We start from the raw sequence: 22,832 nt of genomic DNA on the forward strand, positions 1-22,832 counted from the left end.
ATTTTCAGAAAATAAATAAACTGGAAATTTAAAATATCCTACTCCATTTAATTAACATCAAAAATTGGATTAAGTAGACAAGTAATGGTAGAGTGTGGTGGGTCCAATTGTTAAGTGTAATAATTTAAAAAGTAAGGGAGGGTATATATGTCCAAAAAGCAGAGTAGGTAGTTAATTGGTGGACAAAATTTTAGAGGCAAATGGGTAGTTGATTGGTGGACGGAGGGAGTATAATTTATCTAGTTATTGTTATTATCATTGTAGAAGTGTGTATTCTTCCAAATTTGATATCTTACAAGCTATAATAACCTTACTTATTTTAGATTATAAAGATAAATATTCTTTTATATCTATAACATTCAAATCTATTTTAAGTCCACTATCTTCGGGGGATTGTAAAAATATGCTAATATTTTTTGGATTTGTAAAAATATGTCAATTATTTCAATTTTTGGTGTACTTGGGCCATTTTGGCCCAATTCGGCATTTATAGGCCATATTTTTTGGTCAAAATTTGGTCCAAAATAGTCTGATTAGCCTATTTTTGCAAGTCCGCAAAATATTGGCTTATTTTTACTAACAGCCTAAAATAATTGCCTTAAATAATTTTAAACTAATATTTATATTTGTTACTTAAGTTCATAAATCGTTTATATATACCATAATTTATTTTTTCATTTTAGTTCGATATATAACGTAGACCTATGTCATGTTAACACTTATTTTATTGAATAATATTCATTATTTATACACATATTATGAAAAAGAGGTGGACTTTTTTATTTATAAATTATAACATCAAATAATTCTCGTCGAATTTCGACAGGTTACACACTAGTATCTAATTACTTTATTATCAAACACATTTAATACACTAATTTCTTAAATTTTGTAACAAATAGAAGTTGATAAATTTAACTAGGACAAAGAGAGTATTTTATTAATCATTACATATCACCCAAACTAAATGCGTTAGTTGTCCGGAAAATATAATGAAAAAAGAAAAGGAAAAGGGAAAATATGCAATATGACTCATCTACCCCTTATATATTATATATACAACAATTTATTTGATGCATTTATATAATGTTACAAATTCAGGTCCTGCGAATACCACACCATACAAAAAAGCCATTTACATTTGGAAGCAACCATAGAAATTTCAAGCCCTTATTACAAGGAAACTATACAGAAATTCTACGCCACTTTTAACGTTATCATCCTCCTCTCAACTCCAATTTCGTTGTCTTCACCAACTTCAACAACTGCAAATAAACCCAATCAAATAACTATATATCTTGAAACATAGGTAAAAAGGAAGCCCATTATGACATAAATAACGGTACAGCAAAAAATCCAGGTAACTGGAAGAGTATAGAAGCCTAACAATATTTGCAGCTTTACTAGCAAGCATCTCATAGATCGACACCCTCATCAAGGCCTTTGGAGTTTATCATCACATTCGAATCTATCAGTTTGTCGAACTTCCTTTTCCTCCTGCCTTCAAAATCTTCAAAACCTTCCATCTGCACGCGGTAAAGAATGTTTATAAGGATTTTAGAACAGGTGATATCGATATCGATATCAATATCATTACTATCATCATCACACCTGTTGAAAATCATCCATAGAAATGGGGTTGCCATGGAGGGATATATTCTGCAGGCTTTTGCAATCTTTCAGCAAGTTTGGCGGTATCTGCATGCGACAGACACTATTTTCATCAGTTCGGTTCTGACTGAAAAAAACCAAAGTGGATGAGACCAAACAACATTCAAACCACAATGCAATAATACCGTTATTATGGCAGAAACAAAATGCAATTATATGAGACAAATGCATAAATTTTATTTCAAAACTAGTCATCATACATTAAAGGGATGTCAACAACACCCAGACTCTTCTTCACAATCGAACTGTGGAAGATAGGCTCTGTGAGCTATGCAGGTGAGAGTCAGACAAACAGGTGAGGGATGGAAAGTGTCGCAAGAATCTTCGTAACAGAAAGCATGACAAATCAAGCAAAAAGAAAGCATTCCACTCGAGACTAGATGCATTGATGCTTCTCTTTTTATCTACTGAAGAATATCCTTAAAGGAAATGGCAAGATCCACCAAGTTACAATCATAATTAAATAAGTACATTATCAAAAAAATATAATAAGAACTACAGAGCAATTAATACAAATTAAAAGCAGAAGAAGATATAATCAATCCAATCAGGAAACATATCCAACTAAATCAATCAGTTTAAGTTTCATTTTCTTAGCTAGACTTCATAAACTCAAAACTGAACACCATATTTTTCAACAGTAACCAGTACAGTTCATCTCCATTTCATTAGGACTTTCTGAGCCATCACTATTATTCCTAAAAAGTGCGATAGAGTACCTATTTCAACTTCTTAAAAACATATGATACCAGCAAAGGGGAAACCCAACACCTGAAGGTCAAAGAAATATTTACAACATGAACAAATACTTTACAATAGACTTGATAGAAAAGACTAAGAGTTGCAAAAGGAGCTGGTATGATCCAGGAAAGCGAAAAATTAAGATTTCCTAGTACAATTTCCCAGTCTTCAATTGTTATTCGCTTCCAGAAATTTGATCTCTAATGAATTCTCTCCCTACAACTCATACTTTCATGGAATCGACACTTTTCTAGAGCATTATAACAATAGAATTCATATGAATCATAAACTTTAATTAGGACTTCACTTCATCTTTGATTATGTATAAGCTACCAGCTGTCAAGGCATCGCCATGTGGATTTATAGAAGATGCCAATGCAAAATCACAAGTTAACTGCAAATAGCATTCTAACACGCAATACAATATGTCCACAAACGGCATGCAAACAACCAATTAAGTTAAACATTAACAGATCAACTTCATAGAATAGCCACAACATTATATGAATATGAAGTCCATATCAGAGTTAAACCTGCTTCACTTTGTTGTTATCCAAACAGAGTGACTTTAGATGAACAAGACTGCACACTGAAGATGGAAGCTCTTCAATAGAATTTTCTGCAACCAATATTACAATAGTGTCAAAAAAGAGAAGGCCAAAAACAAGGGATGATTCGATCACCAAAAAGTACCAAGTACAGAAAATATATTTGCATATTCTGCCACTTTCAATATGACAAAGATCAATGTGAGAGTTAGAACCTATACTGGTTGATTGTAAGTCAAAGCTTGTCTATTTTTTGGAATGGGATGAGTCTGATAATGTATGATTTGATTGATCGTAGCAATACTTTATACTATTAATTATTATGTTACTTCAAATAGTAATTGAATGGTTAGAAACATATTTTTATCTTATATTTATGTTAGTTTTTATTGGGATTTCATTGCCCTAAAGATCTTTAAAAAAGTTCTCTCACCATTTCAATGTTGAGAAAAGAGTGGTATTGTAAGATATAAACTTTTTTTTGAAAGGACTGTAAGATATAAACTTGGTATATCTGGAAGAACTGCTTGAGTTATCTTGTCCAACCCATGGGATGGGGTAGGACGAATTGTGGAATCAAAATAATGGTTTAATGGTTGAACTTTTATTACAGGCCATTCATCATAAAAAATTTAAAAGTAACCGTGTCCACACGACTTACCTATACTTGCTGCATCAATTCTGTAAAATAAATTTCACTAGGAAAGCTAGTTTATATTCAGTGAGCAAAATAATACCAACAAAATACAAAGAAAGAGTACAACTGGGTAATTATGCAATTAAGAGTGATAGATAAAAAGGAAATAACATTACAAGACTGAGACGAAGAGCTAGATAGAGATGAAGTACCATTAGCTTGAATTTCCTCCAGGGAGAAGCAACTACCAATGGATTCAGGAAGAAACTTTATCTTATTGTTTGACACATTTAACAGCATCAACTGCAAAGTCAAAAAGTTTGCAAAAATTGCTTAAATTAATTTATCAAATACACAACATATGATGGACACATGAAAATAACTTATGTGCATTCCTTATGCCTCTACGAAAACATTAAGATACTCACATTCCGCAAGCTCCCAATAGTTTCAGGCAAGTTAAGTAACAAATTTCCAGATATTGATAGCTTCTCCAGTTTCACCAATTGACCAACTGAACATTAAATCATAATGTCATAAAAAAAAGTCAAGCGAAATCTAATGTACAAAATCCTTTTCAGTTGGACAATGAGGGAAGACCCAGTTAATGGACTTTATTAAACTCCAGTTCTCTCATCTCTAGATGAAGAGGCTTACATTCATCAGGCAATGTGGTGATCCGATTTCCATCCAGTGCCATAACTTTTAGAGACTGAAGCTTTCCCAAGTTCATTGGTAGACGTTCAATAACATTGTCAGTTAAAATCTGCAACAAAAGATTGCTCAATCAGACCCATGTAACCAAAATTAAGACATTCATATAATCATCAAACTAAATTATTGGAGTAACTTCCAAACCCTCTTTATGTAAACCATCAACCATGTGCACCATATGAAGCTCTTTGAAGTAACAGCAACCACATTCTAAAAATAAAAAAATGAACTTCAAAGAGAAAAATTCTCACCAGCCGCTGCAAGTTTATCAATTTGTTTATCTCCATTGGTACATCAACTGCCACAGCACATGAAAGGATATTAGTGAATAGAATCAACATTAATGAGTGAATTACTTCCTAGTCCATATTGAGTGGCTGCATTGGCAATTCTTAATGGCAAGTGTGATGGACCTAGTGACTGTAAAGTGTACATACAAGTTCTAGCTAAATTTCAGATGATTTTTTGATCCATTTGGTGCCAAATGAGACACATCAATCAAAGCTCAAGTAATAGAAAAACATATCTAAAATAAACACGATCAAAAGCTCCAAAATTTGAGAACAATCACCTAATTTGTTGTGCGTCAAATCAAGCGTGCGGACTGATCTTTCCAAATCGAGAACTTCATCTGGAAATGTCTATTATAAACAATCCGAAAAAAAACAATCTAATCAGCATAAACAGAAATATCCATACATTTGTCGCATATCAATAAAGGCTTCAAGCAGCACAAACAAAACTCTCTAAATTCAAGTGAACATTATTCCGAATCCCTGCCACGTATATCCGAAAAACATAACGACGCCAGACCAATTTATTGTCGCAAAAGCAACACACACAAACGCTATTTACTGCTCGCAATCCAGCTACATAAAAAAAAACATTTTTCTAACAAACAGCAACAGAAATTCCACCTACACACTTCAGTCTAAGCAAACCGCAATTTTTCTAACAACAACAATTCCAACAACAAAATTCATTTTTAGACCAATAACTCTACTTCCTAACGAAATTATTCAACATAATCGATCAGTAGCTGAAAGAGAGATGACTATGCCTTCAATTTGGAGTCGCGCAAGGCAACAATTCCGGTGGAGCGCCAGCGAGCGGTGCGGCTGGCTTTAGAATCGGCGCTCTTGCTAGTGCAGCACCCCATTCAAAACTGAGCTGAATTTTTCTCCCCCTTCACCGATCAAAACACAAACAGATTGCCAGAGAACTGGTATTGTTTTTTTCTTGGAGATGTATGTGTGTGAGATGATCGATGATGAGAGGAGAGGGAAAATGGGGTAGACTTTGAACAAGAAACCGCGTACGATTCTGGCCTTCTTTTTGTCGTAATGCTCCAATTCCCAATTTATATTGCTTTTTTTGTCCCATCTTTTAAAATTTTAAATTTTTTACTATGAACTATTTTTAAATAAACTTCAATTTTTATTCTCTTTATTTTTTTGTCTTCTATTATGATCGTATAACGCTTGGCTAAATTTTGCATTTATAATTTTAAGTATATGACTCTCATGTTAGTAAATATAGTAATTATAATTAAAAAAAAAAGGTTCTTGAGTGTATTAAGAATGGAGAAAAGATTGTTAAGTGTATTTATAGATGCGAAAATGTGTTGTAGTAATTAGTATTAGAAGGTGTGAAAAAGTAAAAAATAAAAATAAATGTATATTATAAATGGTGGGTATAGTTCGAAAATAAGTAATAGTAAATTTTTTTATGAACGTCTCAAAAATAAAAAATAGAAAGTTCTGGATACGGAGAAAGTATATGATTTTGAAAGTGTTTGGTTAATTGTATGCGTAAAGCAACAAATAAAAGATTTGAGATCATTCAACAAATTATATACTAATGTCTAAGAAGTTTTCTATGAAAAAGTATACTATGATTATTTAGAAGAAAGTAGGAAGATCTCAACTAATTTTTAGAATAAGCCTTGATTAAGAATTAGTTGAAAATTTTATAATAAAAAAAGAATTAGTTGAAAATTGAATTTAAAGAAAAAAGAATTAGTTGAAATTATATACTCTCTCCATCCCACTAAAAATAACATGTATTTCATTTTAGGTTGTCCCACTATAAGTTGCTTATTTCCACAAATAGAAAAAATTAACCCTTAAAAAAGTGTGAGCCCTACCAATTTTAACACATTTACATCTTCTCCTTAATTTTTGTGCCGAAAAGTTTTGAGTCATTTATAATAGAACAGAGGGAGTATTTAATACAAATTAGTTGAAATTATTTGTGAAAAAGTTATTAGTATGATATTTTAGAAGAAAGTAGGAAGATCTCAACTAATTTTTAGAATAAGCCTTGATTAAGAATTAGTTGTATTTTGGGATATTGACCTATTATAATTTCTTTTAATTCCCTTTTTTTTTATTTGGGGGAGTTGGGGAGGGGGAGCAGTGAGGTTTGAACCCGAGACCTCATTGTTCACACACAGTGAGATTGCACCGCTTGGTATCCACTTGGGGACAATTTCTTTTAATTCTCAAGTCTCTTTATATGTTACTTATTCTATAACCGTAATGTTGTTGTTATATCTGATGACGTCACTGCAGAAAATTAACTTGCACTGTGATTCAGGTTTCATCTTTAAACAAAGTAAATTACGTGAAGAGAATGAATTGATAGCTCTTATTAAGCACAAGTACAATACATCGACTGAATCACAGTGCAACAAATTACATTTAGTCTAAGCATCCACTACCACAACCACAAGCATCAACATTTATTCATCGAAAATGTTCATTTACACTCTTGTGCAAAATTAAAAAGAAAAAAAAATGATATATTTGAAAAAAATTCTAAATAAATGTACAAAGTTTAAAATATATGAAAGTTCATATATTTTGACGCCATTACCCATATTCATTAATGTTAATATAAACTTTAAACTATTTTAGTTATAATGGAATTTAGCATAGAGTAGCATATTGTAAGAACATCTCGATTGGGCTCGTTGTCTGGCTAAACTATTTTAGTTATAATGGAATTTAGCAGAGAGTAGCATATTGTAAGAACATCTCGATTGGGCTCGTTGTCTGGCTCGAGCTACCCTTGACGATGAGCTGATTGATGCAGACGGGGCAGCACATGGTGGGGTGTGATGAGATGAGCCACGCTCGTCCGTCTGAAAAGTAAGGCGCATGCAATGCACGTATCAAATATAAAAAATAAAAAATTTAAAATAAAAAATGGTAACTTGCAAAATTAAGTAGTAATTTTTTATTTTTTTTAAAAAAACCCCTTATTTTCATGTTTTAAATTTATGTAATTTTAAATTCATACTATCATTTAAATTTAAGTAATTGTCTTATTTACATTTGTGTCGTTTAAATGAAGTTAATTAAAAAACAAAAAAATTAAAACTAATTTATGTAAGTCAACATGATGAGTCAACTCAATACAACATGATACTAATAAGTGAACCTGAAGCAAGTGACTCAATCAATGCTGACGCTCTAATCATCAAGTGGTTATGGAATTCACTATCACTTAATCGAAGTATTTTTATCAGTTAACAAGCTATACGAGGAATGTTAACCACAATAATTCATAAAGTAAGAACCCAGTAGCAAAAAAAAAAAAAAAAAACAAAGGTATTATTATTCTTATTCTGTTATTAATGAAGCTGGCAAATGCAACATTTTAGAAATTAAACAAAAAAAAAAAAGCAAATGAAAAACATAACATGATATCATAGCTTAACCAAAACTTGCAATAAGGTGAAAGAATGAATTAAGCGACAGCAGGCATATCCTTGAGCCATGGATCGAGCGGCTTCCCAATGGAATACACAATGAATCCAATCTCCCTGAGCTTCTCCACATCCACCACATTCCTCCCATCAAACACGAACGCCGGCTTCTGCATGCTCCCGTATATCCTCCCGTAGTCCACCCCCTTGAACTCCTCCCACTCCGTCAGCACGCACAGCGCGTGCGCCCCCTCCGCCGCCTCGTACACGTCCCCCACCACGCTCACCTGCTTCCCGCCCCCCGCCCCCGCCGCCGGCTGCAGGTGCGCCGGGTGGTCCCACTCGAACTTGTTCATCGCCAGGTCCTTCTGGATCTGCTCCTCGCTCACCTGCGGGTCGTAGATGCTGAGCCGCGCCTTGTCCCCGATCAGCCCCTTGCACACGTCTATCGCCGCCGTCTCCCTCGTGTCCCCCGTGTCCTTCTTGAACGCGAACCCTAGGATCGCCACCTTCTTCCCCGCCACCGTGTTGAACATGGACGACACCACCCGGTTCACGAACCGGCTCTTCTGGTAGTCGTTCACCTTGATAACTTGCCTCCAGTAGCCACCAACCTCGCCCAACCCATTGCACTCGCAAATGTACACCAGGTTGAGTATGTCCTTCTGGAAGCACGACCCGCCGAACCCCACGCTCGCCTTCAGGAACTTGGGCCCAATCCTCGAGTCCGTCCCCACGGCGTGGGCCACCTGCGCCACGTCGGCTCCTGTGGCCTCACACAGGGCCGACATGGCGTTGACCGAGGAGATCCTCTGCGCCAGGAAGGCGTTGGCCGCCAGCTTGGACAGCTCGGCCGACCACAGGTTGGTGCAGAGGATCTTCTCCTCAGGAACCCAGTGCGCGTACACCGACTTCAAGGCGTCCACGGCCTTGCGGCCCTCGGGGGTCTCGCGGCCTCCGATGAGGACGCGGTCCGGGTTGAAGAGATCCTGGACGGCGGTGCCCTCCGCCAGGAACTCCGGGTTGGAGAGGATCTGGTAGTTGATCCCCTTGCTGTTGTGGGTGAGGATCCGCTCGATGGCCTCGGCGGTTTTGACGGGGACGGTGGACTTCTCGACGACGATCTTGTCGGATTTGGAGACGTCGGCGATCATGCGCGCGGCGCTCTCCCAGTAGGTGAGGTCGGCGGCCTTGCCGGCGCCGAGGCCGCGGGTCTTGGTGGGGGTGTTGACGGAGACGAAGACGATGTCGGCCTCGGCGACGTGGCGCTCGACGTCGGTGCTGAAGAAGAGGTTCTTGCCTCGGCATTGCTTCACGACGTCGTCGAGGCCGGGCTCGTAAATGGGCAGCTGCTTGCTGTTCCAAGCTTGGATGCGGCTGACGGAGATGTCCACCACGGCTACCTCGATGGAAGGGCACTTCACCGCGATCACCGCCATCGTCGGCCCGCCCACGTACCCCGCACCGATGCAACAGATCTTCACCATCTTTAATTTATACTGCAACTGGAACTGGAACTCCAACATATATATTCCTCACATTTTCATGGATATCTATAATTCTAACTCTATAATATACATCATTAATTAAAACACATTCGTTTTACATAAAATTCTTTCTTCAATCAAAACAATCTATTTTCTTCTTTTTTTATTAAACCACTGAAAACTCATATTTTTCCCATATGATATGTAAAAAATTTAATAATTCTAATTTGCAAAATAGAATATCTCGAGTCCAAGTAATGTTTAACCTAAAGCAAATTATCTAAATTGTTGATAGATTCAGAGAAAACTTTGATATGCAACACCCTCTCCATTTTGCTGAAATTTTCTCATATCTATCCATACTTAATTCAGAAAATAGTTGAAGTTAACTCAATCAAGAAATGCAGGAAATGTTAAAACAGAAAATTCGCAAGAACAATTAATCAATTAGTGGTGGAATATACAAGAACAAGAAACACATAAACTAAAGTGCTTCATAATCTTGCCAGAAAAGGATAAACTAAACCCATAATTATTTTTCAAAAAAAAAAAAGATTAAGGGATTTAGAGCAGAGAACTCACCTGAACTGAGAAAGGAAGAAGAGATGGGTGGGGCTATAAGTTTGTGAAAAGAAATATGTATATATAGTGATGGCATGGGGAGTAGCCCGAGATCTGAAAACAACACCCACAAACTAAGCAAAGTGACAAAAGCAAGATTTCTTGCAATTTGTGGGAATAAAAACGCATATCAAACGTTCAACACGTTTACAGGGCTGTGCCTTTCAGTAACAAATAAGGCAATTTTAAACAGCTTTTCTTACCTATGTTTTACTTAAAATGTCTTTATTACGCATTAATGGTCTTAAACACCTATTGCATATGTCAAGTTGTCAACACTCAAAAAGATTCATCGGATACTTTCTCTATAAAAAAAATGATTCATAGGATTAAACTAATGGCTAGTGACCTTATAGTCGATGGATCTTGCAAACTCTTTATGTCGTCTAATTTGGCATTTTTTTTTTTTTTAGATTATCCTATTTAATTTGACATGCATGTTTCTTTTTTTTCTTTCTTAATTTGACAATCATTTTCTATTACATTAAATATGGATCATACATTTTTACATTGCAATCTTATACTTCTAAATAACTGTGTCGAAAGAAATAGGCAAGTATATATATCTTATCATTGTATGTTAATTGTGTACTGATAATTTTATCACAGCTAAGGCAAAAAATGGGAAATGTCACAGCAAATTAATCTTAACTGATACTAAATCGGCATGAAGCAATTGAAATATTTTGGATATCTAACTTATAAAATGTGAAATGTATGCCATCTTGTATCAATAAGTCTATATACCCTTGTAATCTCATAAGCTCAAATGGGGATTGATTTTTTAGACGTCCATATCAGGATTATATATATTTATGTGGTAAATAGGAGAAACTAATAGTATGTATATAATATTAATTTTTTATCTATCTTTTTAGGGAAGTTGCATAAAATAATTACTATCCTCATTATAGTGTGTCACGCTTATAAATATAATCTTACAGTACTCATTGTTTTCATTTAAACAAATGAGAGAATTGAAGAAGTAATCATTGGGAAAGTCGTTGCATTTTCATGTGAAAATAGCGTGGCACCGAAAAATAATTAATTAAAATATAACAGTATATGTTTATGTTTATTTGCAAAGCACGATTTAGAGTATTGTTTAAAGCCCCGGAAGCTTGAGAATTCAGAAACAAAACGTGATTGGTTGGTTCGGACAGACAGTTGAGTGAGCACAAAGGCAAACAACTAACAATAATTATTACTAATTCAAAAAAAAAAAAAACTAACAATAATTATTACGACCCCCAAAAAAATGTACATTTTATATGTATGTATGTATATTCTTGTTAAAAACAACTTATCTGATGAAGGCAAAAATATATATCTATATATTCTTATACATACATATAAAATGTATGTATTATTAAATATTTTTTCTACGTGGATATATATTCTTATGAGAACTTGATTTGAAGGTAAAAAATGCTGACAGAAAATGTGTTCGTGCCTAAAATAATGGCCTCAAATCAGCAAAAAACAGCGTGATTTATACTCACTGTCACTATGTGAGTTTTATGTAATATACACGCACAAATATGAGGTCCTTTTTTTAAAAAAGAACTTCTTTTTTCTTTGATGTAATAGGCACGCACAAATTTGAGTTTTCAAACCATTTAGAAACTAACAAGATAAAATTCTGATTGAGCGACATGCCCATTGACGTAGCCAGAGGGGGGGTAGTGGGGGCACTGGGCCCCCCTGGAAATTTCAAAAAACACTAGGGGTATTTTAGTAATTTTATATTTAATATTAAATAAATACATAAATATTCTTATTTTAGTAATAATCCCAATTTTTCTCTACGTGTAGGAGATAAGCTATTGAACGATTGTAAAACTAGTGTTGTAAGGGTGTGTTTACTTTGGTTGAAAAAAAGTTTATTGAAAAATGATAGATAAGAAAAGGTGAGAAAATATTTTTCTCCTTTTTTTATCATATATTTTGCTAGAGATGAAAAGATGATAAAATGTTGAAAAATATTTTCACATCCATATCTTAGAATAATATTATCTAATATTGGAGAGAAAATGAGTGAAAAGGGGATGCCCGATAAAATATTTCACACTGGCCAGAGAAAATTTTCCATCATAATAAACATGTGAAAATGGTGGAAAATGGATGAAAATGTATTTTTTCTTTGTTTTCCATCAAAATTAGTGTATTTGGTAATAAAATGAATAAGTGATTAGATGTTTTTTGCTTATATTTATTCCATATTAGAAAATTGAAATAAATTTAGCTGGCATGGTCCGAAAATGAATATTGATTAAATTAGTTGGGACGAAGAGAGTATTTGGCCCCCCCTAGCTAAAAAGTCTGGCTACGTCACTGGACATGCCTATTATTTTATTTTATTTTTTTGTTATTGCAGGTCTACCATTTATTAGCTGGTGGCGGATATATGCACAGTGCGAGTTACTCATTCACTCACATAAGTTAATAGGATGTTTACGAAATTTGTATTAAATTATATGAATAGTTTGCGATATGCAAATGTGTGCACAAGAGAATTTGTATTATGATTTATGGAGACCCACTCAATTGTGTTACGAAATAACGGCAGAGCAATTTTGGGTATTGATAAAACCGGTTTTTGACCGACCTTTTGTCTCTCAATCTACCCAAAGTGAGCGGGAATTAAATAGATGGGAATGCGTTTTATATTTCGACTCCACAAATATTAAAACCGTGGAGTCACCATCAATTTTCATTTCTAAAAAGATTTGTTGAGAAGTTTGGGTACAATACAATGCATTAATAATGTGATATTTCTTCTCTCTTTTTTTAGTTCAAGTACTGCCTCTGGTGATATAAAATTTTCAATCATGAAAACCCCTGACGAATTATGTTTCAGTATTTTGTGCATGGAAACAATAGGGACACGTGTAATTGCTCTAGACCGTAAAATAAGTAGCGTACAAAAGTCAGTTAAATATAAAAAAGAATATACCAGTAAAAAGACAAACTTGGAACAAAAAGAAAAGCAAATGTGGATAATAACATAAGCTTAATACATAGCTTTACAATTAATAAACACTACTACAATACAATGAATTAATTACTCCATATGATAATTATTTATTGTTGAAAGGATAGATTACAAATAAGCAGTCATTGAATTAAAAGCTATATATCTTGATCAATTCATGGTCCCAATCAATTTTCAGCCCAGCCACCACGCTCTCTAAACGTGTAGTATCTTTCATGCAAGGAATTGAAAATAGAATATTGAAGTTTTAGATGTAACAAGAGAAATATAATCTAGCTCGCTCACTCACCAAATAGATAATTAATCTTCAGCTAATGAAAAAAGCCGCAATTCTACGTTTGTATATAGATATTCTTAACTATATTCATCTACCCTAATGAAACTCGTTAGAAACAATGTGATCCTAGTTAAATACACCAACGAGAATTAAAAAAAATAATAACACGATATCTACAAAGCATGTCCCAATCATATTAAAAAGAAAACAAGAACACTAGAAATAGGAAAGCAGAAGAAGCAGCGCAAAATATTTGCACACTAGACTGGTTCAGATGGGATTAGACTCACCAAACCATCCACGACTCTGGAAACTCAGCCCAAAGCACAACGGCAGCAACCTGCTCGACTCCTACGAACTCCAAGCGATCACCAGGCAGCTCAACCGTGCTATCCGTGTCTCAAACGGCCACTCAACTCCTCGTTCGTTTCACCTCAAATCCCCTTTCTACCTGCACCGCTTAGACCAGATATACAAAGAGAATTCCAAGAAATCAAAGAAGATATCTAGCTCAAATAAAAGTGGCGGGGCGAGTCAAAGTAGAACTGAAGCAAAAGGAACAAGAGGAATTGTTCTGAGGCTCTGGAACAGGGTCAAGTGCAGCTTACTGAGAGGGCATAACTCCAACAGCTAAAGGTGCAAGTTTGAGATGCATATGCTTTTCATACAACAACTAGAATCACTCTGCAAGAATATCTGTCTTTCAGATGATATACATTGTAACACAACCAATTAGCTCATGAAAGCAAAATTACCTTTCAAGTTGACAATAACTTGCTAGCTTTTCTCTCAGTCTATCCATCGGCATGAAAATCTTCCAGTAGGATCCGACTTCTGGCCATGGTCTCAACTTGAAGCTGTTTCTGGTTTAGATCTAAGAACATGTGATATAAACCATCATACCTAGGACATGTTAGAAGCAAAAGAGGAAAATGCAATATCCCATATCAGCAATCTGCTAAAAGAATTTGCTTCACATTGAAGAGGATTGTTTGTATACAATAAGGTCTGGCTAACAGCTTTCTTCTCTTTCTTGTAAATACAACACACGAAATAGAGATCACCAGTAAAAAGGAAGACGGTGAGACAAACTGATCATTTTGATACATCAACAGACATGATTATAGCTAAACGTAAGCGATAACCTAAGATAGCCTCAGAGCCATTTCTTGAAGCAGTGCCCTTTTCTGTGATGCATTGATGACATGACTAGTTTCGGCATTCTCAAGGACATCAGCAATAATTGCAGCTGCATGGCCAAGAGGTTCTTCTGCAGCTCTCTTCAACATAAACGCCTGTTAGTTAAAATACGTCCACCGATTAAAAATCAGAACCCTATGACAAGACTATAAGCTACACCTCTTGATGTTTGATAATAGGAACAAACACCGTAATGATCATTCTGAATAAATTCATAAGAGACTTCCCCCAGATAAGTTGAAAAAATGAGATAATTTGAGGTAAAAGGCAAGACTTGGTTTCTATGAAAAACTTAACAACAAACCATTATTTTTATACAGATAATTGTTTCATGAAAAATAAAGCATTTTCATCCTAAGAATAGCACGATTTTGGTGGGGAAGGGAGGAAGAGGAGGCGGAGCAAGACCTGTCCGTGATGTGTGATGGTTAAAGAACAAGGCGGTTGGAACCATGGTTCTCCATCTATTTGAACCGGCAAGCCAGAAAAAATCTGAATCTTAATTGACTGCCCCTGTGCAAGCCGGCGAGCCTGAGATAGCCCAACCTATCCAAGACACATGATAAACAATATAATAGATTAGTGGTCAGTCGTAATTAAAGTTGCAAATACTTCACCTTCTCTCATGAAAACGAATATGTGCTCCTGCAAAACACTATTTTCTAGATCAAACCTTAATGTAGCATTTTGGAATGAAACATTTATTACTGGGGGAAATAATTTAGTACTATGGTTCTCTGTTGATCAAATGCTAAGTCAATGTCAAATTAATCATAATGATGGAAAACAGCTATAATTTTTAATTACAATGCTTATAAAGTAATTATCAAATTTAGTGCAAGAATATTTTTGCTCTGGGATGGAAATCCTTGACCCAAAATCTCAAATGCAAAGCACCCTAAGACATCATATTGGTATGACAAAAGAATGATCCATTCAAGAGCTCGAGCAGTATTAGCCTTGCAAGTATAGAAATTTTTTCTTAGAAAACATGTGATATTGATATTATATATTCTTCAAATGATGTTTCAGGTGTCTTCAGATCAGATTTAAACCATCTAGTTCAATCTAATCTCCAACTAACTGGCTGTGGGTTTCATTTGTAGGAAAATTCCTGCATCAGAAGAGCTTCATAATGTCATTAATATCTCAAAGGAAAAAGGAGTTTGACATGCCTGCAGCTTTCCAAGATGCCATGTCCCTGAAATGCTTACTACCTCAAGCACTTTGTCATGCATAGATTGAGGATCAAAATTATCATAGCTCTCATCTTCATTCTGCCATAGGTCGACACCACCCATATAACTCCCAATATTAGCTACAAGGACGCCCTCAGCATCCTAAAATCGATGAAGCAACAAATCACTTCCAATGAGAATGCTGCATTAGTTTGGTTGTTATACAATATTTTATATAGACTTAAACTTAGATTTGAAAAAAAAGAAAAGTTGATAGTGAATAAGTAGGAAAAGATGAACTTAAGGTAAAATGGCAGAACAGTTTTGTGGAAGATATTTTGCATGAAGGTTCAAGAAGGTGCACTCTAAGGATATATCAGGTATTCATAACTACATTGCACTTACCTCTGGAACCTCAACCTCAACACCATCTACCTCAACCCGAACCTGCCAGGGGAAGTCGGCAAATGTCCTATCCATTATACTCTTAGCACCTTCTCTTGCATACAGAACCTTATTCATGAACTGCAAGACACAAGTTATTTTGAGTTAGATATAAAAGTAATCTATTTTATGAATGAAGGACTTTAGCCAATGCTAGGGCCTTCACCAGAAGTGGAAAATATGCACAAGTGCAGCACACAAAGACACTTAATGACTCCCATCCACATTGATATTTGCTAAGTGCAAGTACATTAGTGCATTAGCAACTTGAGAAATAAAAGGCATTTTCTATTATTTAATAAGAACTTTTTGAGAAATAGGCAAATAGATAAGTACACAGACATTGACTTGAGTTCGACAAACCACATTTAGCTTCATATCTAGTACATCATCTGATTCCAAATTCAAAACGTGACTTAGCATAAGCTAATTTCAAGTCATAGACAATTAATGCCTATAAATAAAACATAACATACCAAAGATAAAAAGAACCCACAGCATGAAGCCCAATGAACATAAGGAAATCATAGAACATATCAAACAAAAATGGAAGAAATAACTTCAAATCTCTGTCATTACCTGCAAAATAGAATGAACAGACAAGTCTACAAGGCGCTCTAAGCACAAATTATTTGGCTATAGATGAACAAACCAAAGTGAATGAGCAAAATTTTCGAGAGACTGAATGACAGTAATTTAGGGACATATCTATGTCAATTTTTTACTGAATTTGTAAATGAGACGATCTTGAAGCTTAAGAAACCTACAGCTCCCCTTCAACAAAAATACCAATAATCAGATAATGGTCACATGCATCTTCAAGCCAAGAATGTAATATCAATAATAAGACACCCACTCTGTCATTTGCTAGTAATTTCCAGATAGATCGAGGTTTCACTGCCATTGGCATATTACAATGTTTTAGGAAAAATAAAAACGTAAAGCATTCTAGTCACTTAGAAAAGACCATCAAAAGTATTCAAAAATAATTAACAAGCACGATGATTTCATTTCCAGAAGCTGTGACCATCCTTGATAGCACAAACTAACTGCATCTACCTGATTGTAGAACTTATCAGGGTTCTCTTCTCTCATATTATGGATTTCCAAAGCAACTTTTGCATCGCATCCAACCCCTGCAAGAGCAGCAATTGTTCGTGAGGTAAGGCACACATTTTGTATACAAATTTATCTGTGTAAAATTGGTGCAAGGTTGTCAAGAGAAGTTACAAATCAATAAACTAAATACGGCCAAGAAGTTTGACACGAAATATACCAAGATAGTTGTTCATAAACTTAGGAGAATGGAGTGGTTTCCTGTGCTGGCTCGAGATCGATACCTTCCATCTATCAAGCATAGTAACTGCAGCATGTTCTATGTGATCTAATAATGTGTACAGGCCTCCTTGCCTCTCAACTGAACCTAGGCCAGCCCCCCAAGAAAGTACTCGAGCCATATCGTTTCCAGTCCCAGCAGGAAGAATGGCCACTGGTGGAGGAGAAACAAAGTTTTGCTTGTCTATTGCATTCAGTACCCAGCCAACAGTACCATCTCCTCCACAAACAAGAATTCGGAAATGAGGCATCTTCCTAAACAAGTAAAGTCCAGCTTCTGGTCCTTGTGTTGAGCTTAATTCGAAAACCTAAAGCAAACCAACTAATTCATGAGTCAAAAGATAGAGCAATTCCTGTAGGAATATTTAAATTCATTTTGATAAAGTAAATAGAGAAAGATATTAAGGACATGCAGGGAGCCCCCCACCCCCCCCCCCACCCCCAAAAAAAAGGGGGGCGGACTTCCACACACAAAATATAATATAATGGAGTCAAAACAACAATGAGAGAGATATCTGCCTAGATGCAAAACTTCATATATCTGGACATTCTTTGCCTTCATTGCACTATCTGGACCATATTGGAATAGAAATGCTAGTCTTAAACTACCACTGATTGAAAGATTTTAGAAAGCCCACCATCCTACTTAAATTTTCATCTTGATAAATGTTTCTAATTTCAGATGATCCTTCAACCTCATCATACTAGCCGTAATCACGAGAAACTGATGGGCAATGAAAACCATTTATGGTTATTGAAGAACATATTCATAAGCAAGTGATACAGATAATGGCTAAAAGCATACATGATGCAGCTACTCCTTTCTATGCAGCTCTTAGATTTCCAACCACTTCTTACATAATGAGTTTCACTAAAATATTTGGAGGGGAAGACAGCACATAGAAATAAAAACAAAAAGTTTTTAACCCAAAAGGGAAAACTTGGTATTTACCATGGACAAATATATTTTATCTTCATTCTTAAGCTCCAACTATCCTAACTGGAAGGATGCAACTATCATCACTGCAACAATGTTTTCCAAGATATATAGATAGATACAAGTTATGGTCAGACATTCCAGACTTGTTCTAATGCATATTTGGTTCAAATGAGGCCTAGATTAAATGATATTGATACTGCCTAAAACAACTCTGACCTGTACAGGATTCAGTAGAATATTCAGTCTCTGCTTGAGTGAATTTCCTCGTTGAGCTCCACTCTTTTTGTTGATGAAGACAAGTAAGGGCCTTGCATCTGGCGGCAGATCATTTAGTTCATACTTTTGTCTCAAGCCTCCTAACTGAGTCTCCTCCTTTTGATTAATAGATGAGCTTCTTTTCAAACTAGGACCATTTTCCATCGTTTTTGCTTCTCCGTGTCGGTCCACCTCCTCGGCATTTGTATGACTGTTTTGGTTTTCTTCAATTTTATGAGAGCCATTCACCATCTGACTGGTCTCCGTAGCAATCTCCGAGGAGGTGTCACTCATATTACTATTATTACTAGTATCATTTAAGATCTCAACTCCATGCTTATATTTCATACTTTGACTTCTTATGCTAGCACGCACAGAAGATGCAATCTCATTGGCTCCTTGAGTGATGGAACTCAGAAATCCACCAGAAGAAGTCCTATAAAATTGCTTTACATATAGAGGTGATAGCATAAGCCTTCTATAAGGGCCCAAATCACATACATCCCCTGTGTCATTGAACAAACTACCATGGCAGTCAACATGCACCAAGCGCTGACACCATAAGCAACACCATATTGGGGATCCCCCAAGAAAAGTACCACTGCATGGCTCTTCACAGTAGCAACAGAATGAGGATTCATCAGGTTGATCTGTTACCTCCGTCCACCGCACTGCCCATTGATGCATCATTTGTTCATAACCAAACATCGACACACACTTACAGTCTTTGTGGGCATTAGAGGAGCAGCCCAAGTGGGACGCTGCACCACATATGCTGCAACGGTGAATAAAACTATCTGAAGCTACCATTTGGCTGAGAGTTTGGGAAGGTGAGACAGACGTTAAACAAACACAGCAGTTTAAGCTTTTCCCTCGAGTTACAGATTCCAAAACCCAAGTATGAGGAGCCATGCAAACCTTGTGCCTTGTTTTGGGGTTTTTCTTTGACCTGGCTATGGCTCTCATCCAAGTTAAGTTGATATTTCTTCTCCACTGGAAAGCTGTATAAAAAATGGTTAATATGCCCACCAAACCAGCAGTGAAGCAAGATATAATAAACAGATGAGATTCTGTCATTTCAGCTGGATTTATCCAGCTGGGAAGAAGAGCATCAAAATCCAAGTCATCCATGTCTACAATAATTCTCTAACAGTCTGCTCACACATACACAAGAAAAATAGCTCATCCGTATCCAGGTTGTCAGCTTCAGTCCCCATTGAGGTTACAGACACCATATCTTACATCCCAAATTGATTGTATATTCACCACTGGCTATAAATTGAAAATATCGGCTTTGCAGAAACTATCAAATGACTCCACTACACTCTTTCAGAAAGTTTCAACTTATCCGAAACATTATTTGCCTGAAAATGCCTCACTTGGTCAATCATCTAACCTCTTCTTGTGAAGCTCCTTAACTGTGAGAATGAAATAAATAACTTCAGAAGTTAAACCATGCAAGATCAAATGCTACACCACACATAAATTGCACGCACCCATGTAATGCCAAAACTTGGAATCTATAGGAAAGCAGATCAGGTGGTGGAAAACACCTTTTTATTCTTAAATCTTAAAAAAAATATTTAGGTCATAACACAATGCAGTTTAGCATTATTTTAGAAAAACAACATTCTGCTATTTCTAATGCACCTAGGGTATCTTAACGGCAAACCAATAATCGAAATGTTTTGCTAAAACAAGTACCACCAGCTTATCAACTAACATTATCCGAAACAAACAGTCATTCATGGCAACCCCCCATGAAAACCAAATTAACCTTATTCTCTCCCTGACACACCAGGGTAAATTTGCGCATAGTTGCAAAAACTCAATCTCCAACAACAGACAACAAATTAACAAAATCCACGTACTTTTCTTCAACGTTAAGCAACCAACAAAAAAAAAAAAAATGTAACAATCTCGCAGAAAATAAATGTGTATCTAAACGGAAAACTCACGAAGAGATCAACACCGACGAAACCCTACGAACAGCGAGGCAATGTTTATCCCGCAAGCAATGGAATCAATCACGGGACAGGGGAAGGAATAAATGCGATATTTGTTGTTCCTTAGCTCGTGATCCTGTGCGGATTGAACGTGCGAAAATGGTTGTTTCTGGCAAAATTACATGCGTTTCGGGAAATCTATCAATATGTTTTTGCGTATTATTTTTGATTCAAAATCTTTCTTATTTAGAGATTCTGTGGAATCGAGATTCCCACTGAACATCGTCTGGAGAGAGAGGGGAACTTTGGAAATGGAATCTAGAAGACACGTGGCGTGAAATAAATGCGTTAAGTGTGGGCTGTGGGGCCCCTCAGGAATGGGAAAGTACAGTTGGTCATGGGTCCTGCCTTTGACTACCTGCTGTCGCGTAATGGACGTTAATTGATTTTTGGATAAATTATTTAAGTGACAATACATAGTAGTAGCACTTTTCATAAAATAAATAAGTTTTGTATCACACCCCATAAATAAATAAGTTTTGTAGCATATTTGACCTAAAGTACATAAGTACAAGTCAATAAAGTGAATGATAGTGACATATTACTTATTTTTTATTTAAAAATAACCAAATAAAATCAAAATCTGATTCTCTCTCTCTATTCACGTTAAAATTAAAACTGAGTAAGCAAACCATATCTTATGGCATTATGGCGTGAATTTATGTGATCAAAATCTGATTCTCTCTCTTTGATTTAAAAATAACCGAAATCACGTTAAAATGTGATTTAAAAATAAGCAAAATCTGATTCTCTCTCTCTCTATTCACGTTTATGGCGTGATTTTATGTGATATTATGGTTGTTGGGTGCATTTACACCAACTCAAACACTTGTTAAGGAAACAACCTTAAATTCACGAAATTAAATGCTCCGTACACGGCTGCTGTGGGTAGTTAATGAAGGATACCAACCAAATGTTCATTCATCAGACATTTGAACAAGAAAGAAGAAGAAAATCCTCTCAATACACATACACGACTCATACACGGTTGCTCAAAAATTCAAAAAAAAATCATCTAAAGGCTTGTATTACATAAGGTATGTGAAATACATATTTTTTTTTAATTTTCGGCTGTACACGGTTGGTGTTCTAGAGTACACGGTTGTACACGGTTGTACACGGTTTGAGTTTTAGTGATTTTTTGTTGTTTATTTCAATAATTATGTTATATATATAACTTATTACATGTTTTGGACTAAAAAACGGCATAAAAAACACTCTGTACGCAAATTACCTTATTTTTGAACCCTTAGTGTTCTGCTGTACACGGTTAGGGTTTCTGTGTACACGGTTGTGTACACGGTTGTACACGGTGGTCGAATTTGTTGTACACGGTTGGGTTGAATATGATTTTGAGGTTATTTTTAGCATGTTTGTATATTCAGTTGATGTATTGGGGTACACGGTTTCCTGTTTGTGTATTTAAATGTTGTATTTTTGTCGTTTTGAAGCAGATGTCGTTTCAAGCAATCGTTATACGGCACAGTGGTCAGTGGAAATTAACCGAGTATGAAGGAGGCGATGAGGTTGTCGTGTACATGTCTAAGGAAGACCTTTGTCATGCGAAGTTGATGCAAGAGGTGCACGATCAATTAAACGAGGATGGTCGATCCACTTATATGCTTTTCTACACATCGACCACGGACGAAGGGCGAAGAATAAAAGTGGCTTTGAAGACTGATTCGGATTTGAACCGGCTGATTTCCGAGCATAAGAAATATCCCGTTGTTTACGTGATCGAGAAGGGCAAACAATCTGCGGCTCCGGTTCCTCAGACTCAAGAGCGGGTATATTATGAGGGACAGCGGTCTACTGTGTTTCCTATCGAGACGGACGTTGGAAGAAGTATCCCTACACACGATGATAGTAGGGACGATTCATCTTCGCAGGAGGAGGAAGACGAGTCCGAGTCTTCGGATGAGGAAGAAGAGGCGACACGACGCAGAGAGATATTGGATTCAGTGTCGACTGAACAGGAAGCGTGGAGACAGACAGGGCCTCAGAATTTCACATCGGATGATCATCCCGATGTCGAGCCTCGTGTTGGAGTTCAGCAGCTTGAGGCACGTGA

The 22,832-nt window shown here is 36.0% G+C and overlaps 3 protein-coding genes across 5 annotated transcripts; all 3 read right to left on the minus strand.

Moving 5' to 3' along the window:
• Positions 1 to 1,053: 1,053 nt before the first annotated feature.
• LOC131020340 (plant intracellular Ras-group-related LRR protein 7) lies at positions 1,054 to 5,707 on the minus strand. Its single transcript, XM_057949088.1, has 10 exons — positions 5,372 to 5,707; positions 4,883 to 4,952; positions 4,563 to 4,609; positions 4,255 to 4,363; positions 4,026 to 4,111; positions 3,810 to 3,900; positions 2,946 to 3,031; positions 1,612 to 1,698; positions 1,388 to 1,526; positions 1,054 to 1,265 (listed from the first exon to the last, which is right to left on the minus strand). Exons 1-9 carry the CDS (start codon positions 5,468 to 5,470, stop codon positions 1,416 to 1,418), a joined length of 786 nt encoding a protein of 261 aa, XP_057805071.1. The 5' UTR covers positions 5,471 to 5,707; the 3' UTR covers positions 1,054 to 1,265; positions 1,388 to 1,415.
• A 2,201-nt stretch (positions 5,708 to 7,908) lies between these two features.
• Positions 7,909 to 10,294, minus strand: LOC131020341 (UDP-glucose 6-dehydrogenase 4-like). 3 transcript variants are annotated; one of them, XM_057949091.1, is made up of 2 exons: positions 10,093 to 10,294; positions 7,909 to 9,522 (listed from the first exon to the last, which is right to left on the minus strand). In XM_057949091.1, exon 2 carries the CDS (start codon positions 9,508 to 9,510, stop codon positions 8,065 to 8,067), a length of 1,446 nt encoding a protein of 481 aa, XP_057805074.1. In that variant the 5' UTR covers positions 9,511 to 9,522; positions 10,093 to 10,294; the 3' UTR covers positions 7,909 to 8,064. The 3 variants fall into 3 exon arrangements, with proteins under 3 accessions (XP_057805074.1, XP_057805075.1, XP_057805073.1); XM_057949092.1 differs by having other exon boundaries at positions 7,909 to 9,528; XM_057949090.1 differs by having other exon boundaries at positions 7,909 to 9,534.
• A 4,065-nt stretch (positions 10,295 to 14,359) lies between these two features.
• Positions 14,360 to 21,010, minus strand: LOC131020342 (diacylglycerol kinase 1). The gene is made up of 8 exons (XM_057949093.1): positions 20,714 to 21,010; positions 18,717 to 20,173; positions 17,502 to 17,868; positions 17,285 to 17,361; positions 16,187 to 16,306; positions 15,779 to 15,943; positions 15,012 to 15,149; positions 14,360 to 14,698 (listed from the first exon to the last, which is right to left on the minus strand). Exons 2-8 carry the CDS (start codon positions 19,884 to 19,886, stop codon positions 14,549 to 14,551), a joined length of 2,187 nt encoding a protein of 728 aa, XP_057805076.1. The 5' UTR covers positions 19,887 to 20,173; positions 20,714 to 21,010; the 3' UTR covers positions 14,360 to 14,548.
• Positions 21,011 to 22,832: the final 1,822 nt, after the last annotated feature.

The sequence above is a fragment of the Salvia miltiorrhiza genome, chromosome 4 (assembly GCF_028751815.1).
Source record: "Salvia miltiorrhiza cultivar Shanhuang (shh) chromosome 4, IMPLAD_Smil_shh, whole genome shotgun sequence".
Lineage (NCBI taxonomy): Eukaryota > Viridiplantae > Streptophyta > Magnoliopsida > Lamiales > Lamiaceae > Salvia > Salvia miltiorrhiza.

What these genes read in the sequence shown, in the direction of transcription:
- LOC131020340 (XM_057949088.1), bottom strand. Translation starts at nt 5,470, where the DNA reads ATGGGGTGCTGCACTAGCAAGAGCGCCGATTCTAAAGCCAGCCGCACC. An exon ending in GGAGGAAATTCAAGCTAATG is followed by an intron (nt 3,032 to 3,809) that starts GTACTTCATCTC and finishes TATTGGTTGCAG; the next exon opens with AAAATTCTATTGAAGAGCTT. An exon ending in CTATGGATGATTTTCAACAG is followed by an intron (nt 1,527 to 1,611) that starts GTGTGATGATGA and finishes TACCGCGTGCAG; the next exon opens with ATGGAAGGTTTTGAAGATTT.
- LOC131020341 (XM_057949091.1), bottom strand. Translation starts at nt 9,510, where the DNA reads ATGGTGAAGATCTGTTGCATCGGTGCGGGGTACGTGGGCGGGCCGACG.
- LOC131020342 (XM_057949093.1), bottom strand. Translation starts at nt 19,886, where the DNA reads ATGGATGACTTGGATTTTGATGCTCTTCTTCCCAGCTGGATAAATCCA. An exon ending in TTCTACTGAATCCTGTACAG is followed by an intron (nt 17,869 to 18,716) that starts GTCAGAGTTGTT and finishes GGTTTGCTTTAG; the next exon opens with GTTTTCGAATTAAGCTCAAC. An exon ending in GTTTATGAACAACTATCTTG is followed by an intron (nt 17,362 to 17,501) that starts GTATATTTCGTG and finishes CTGCTCTTGCAG; the next exon opens with GGGTTGGATGCGATGCAAAA.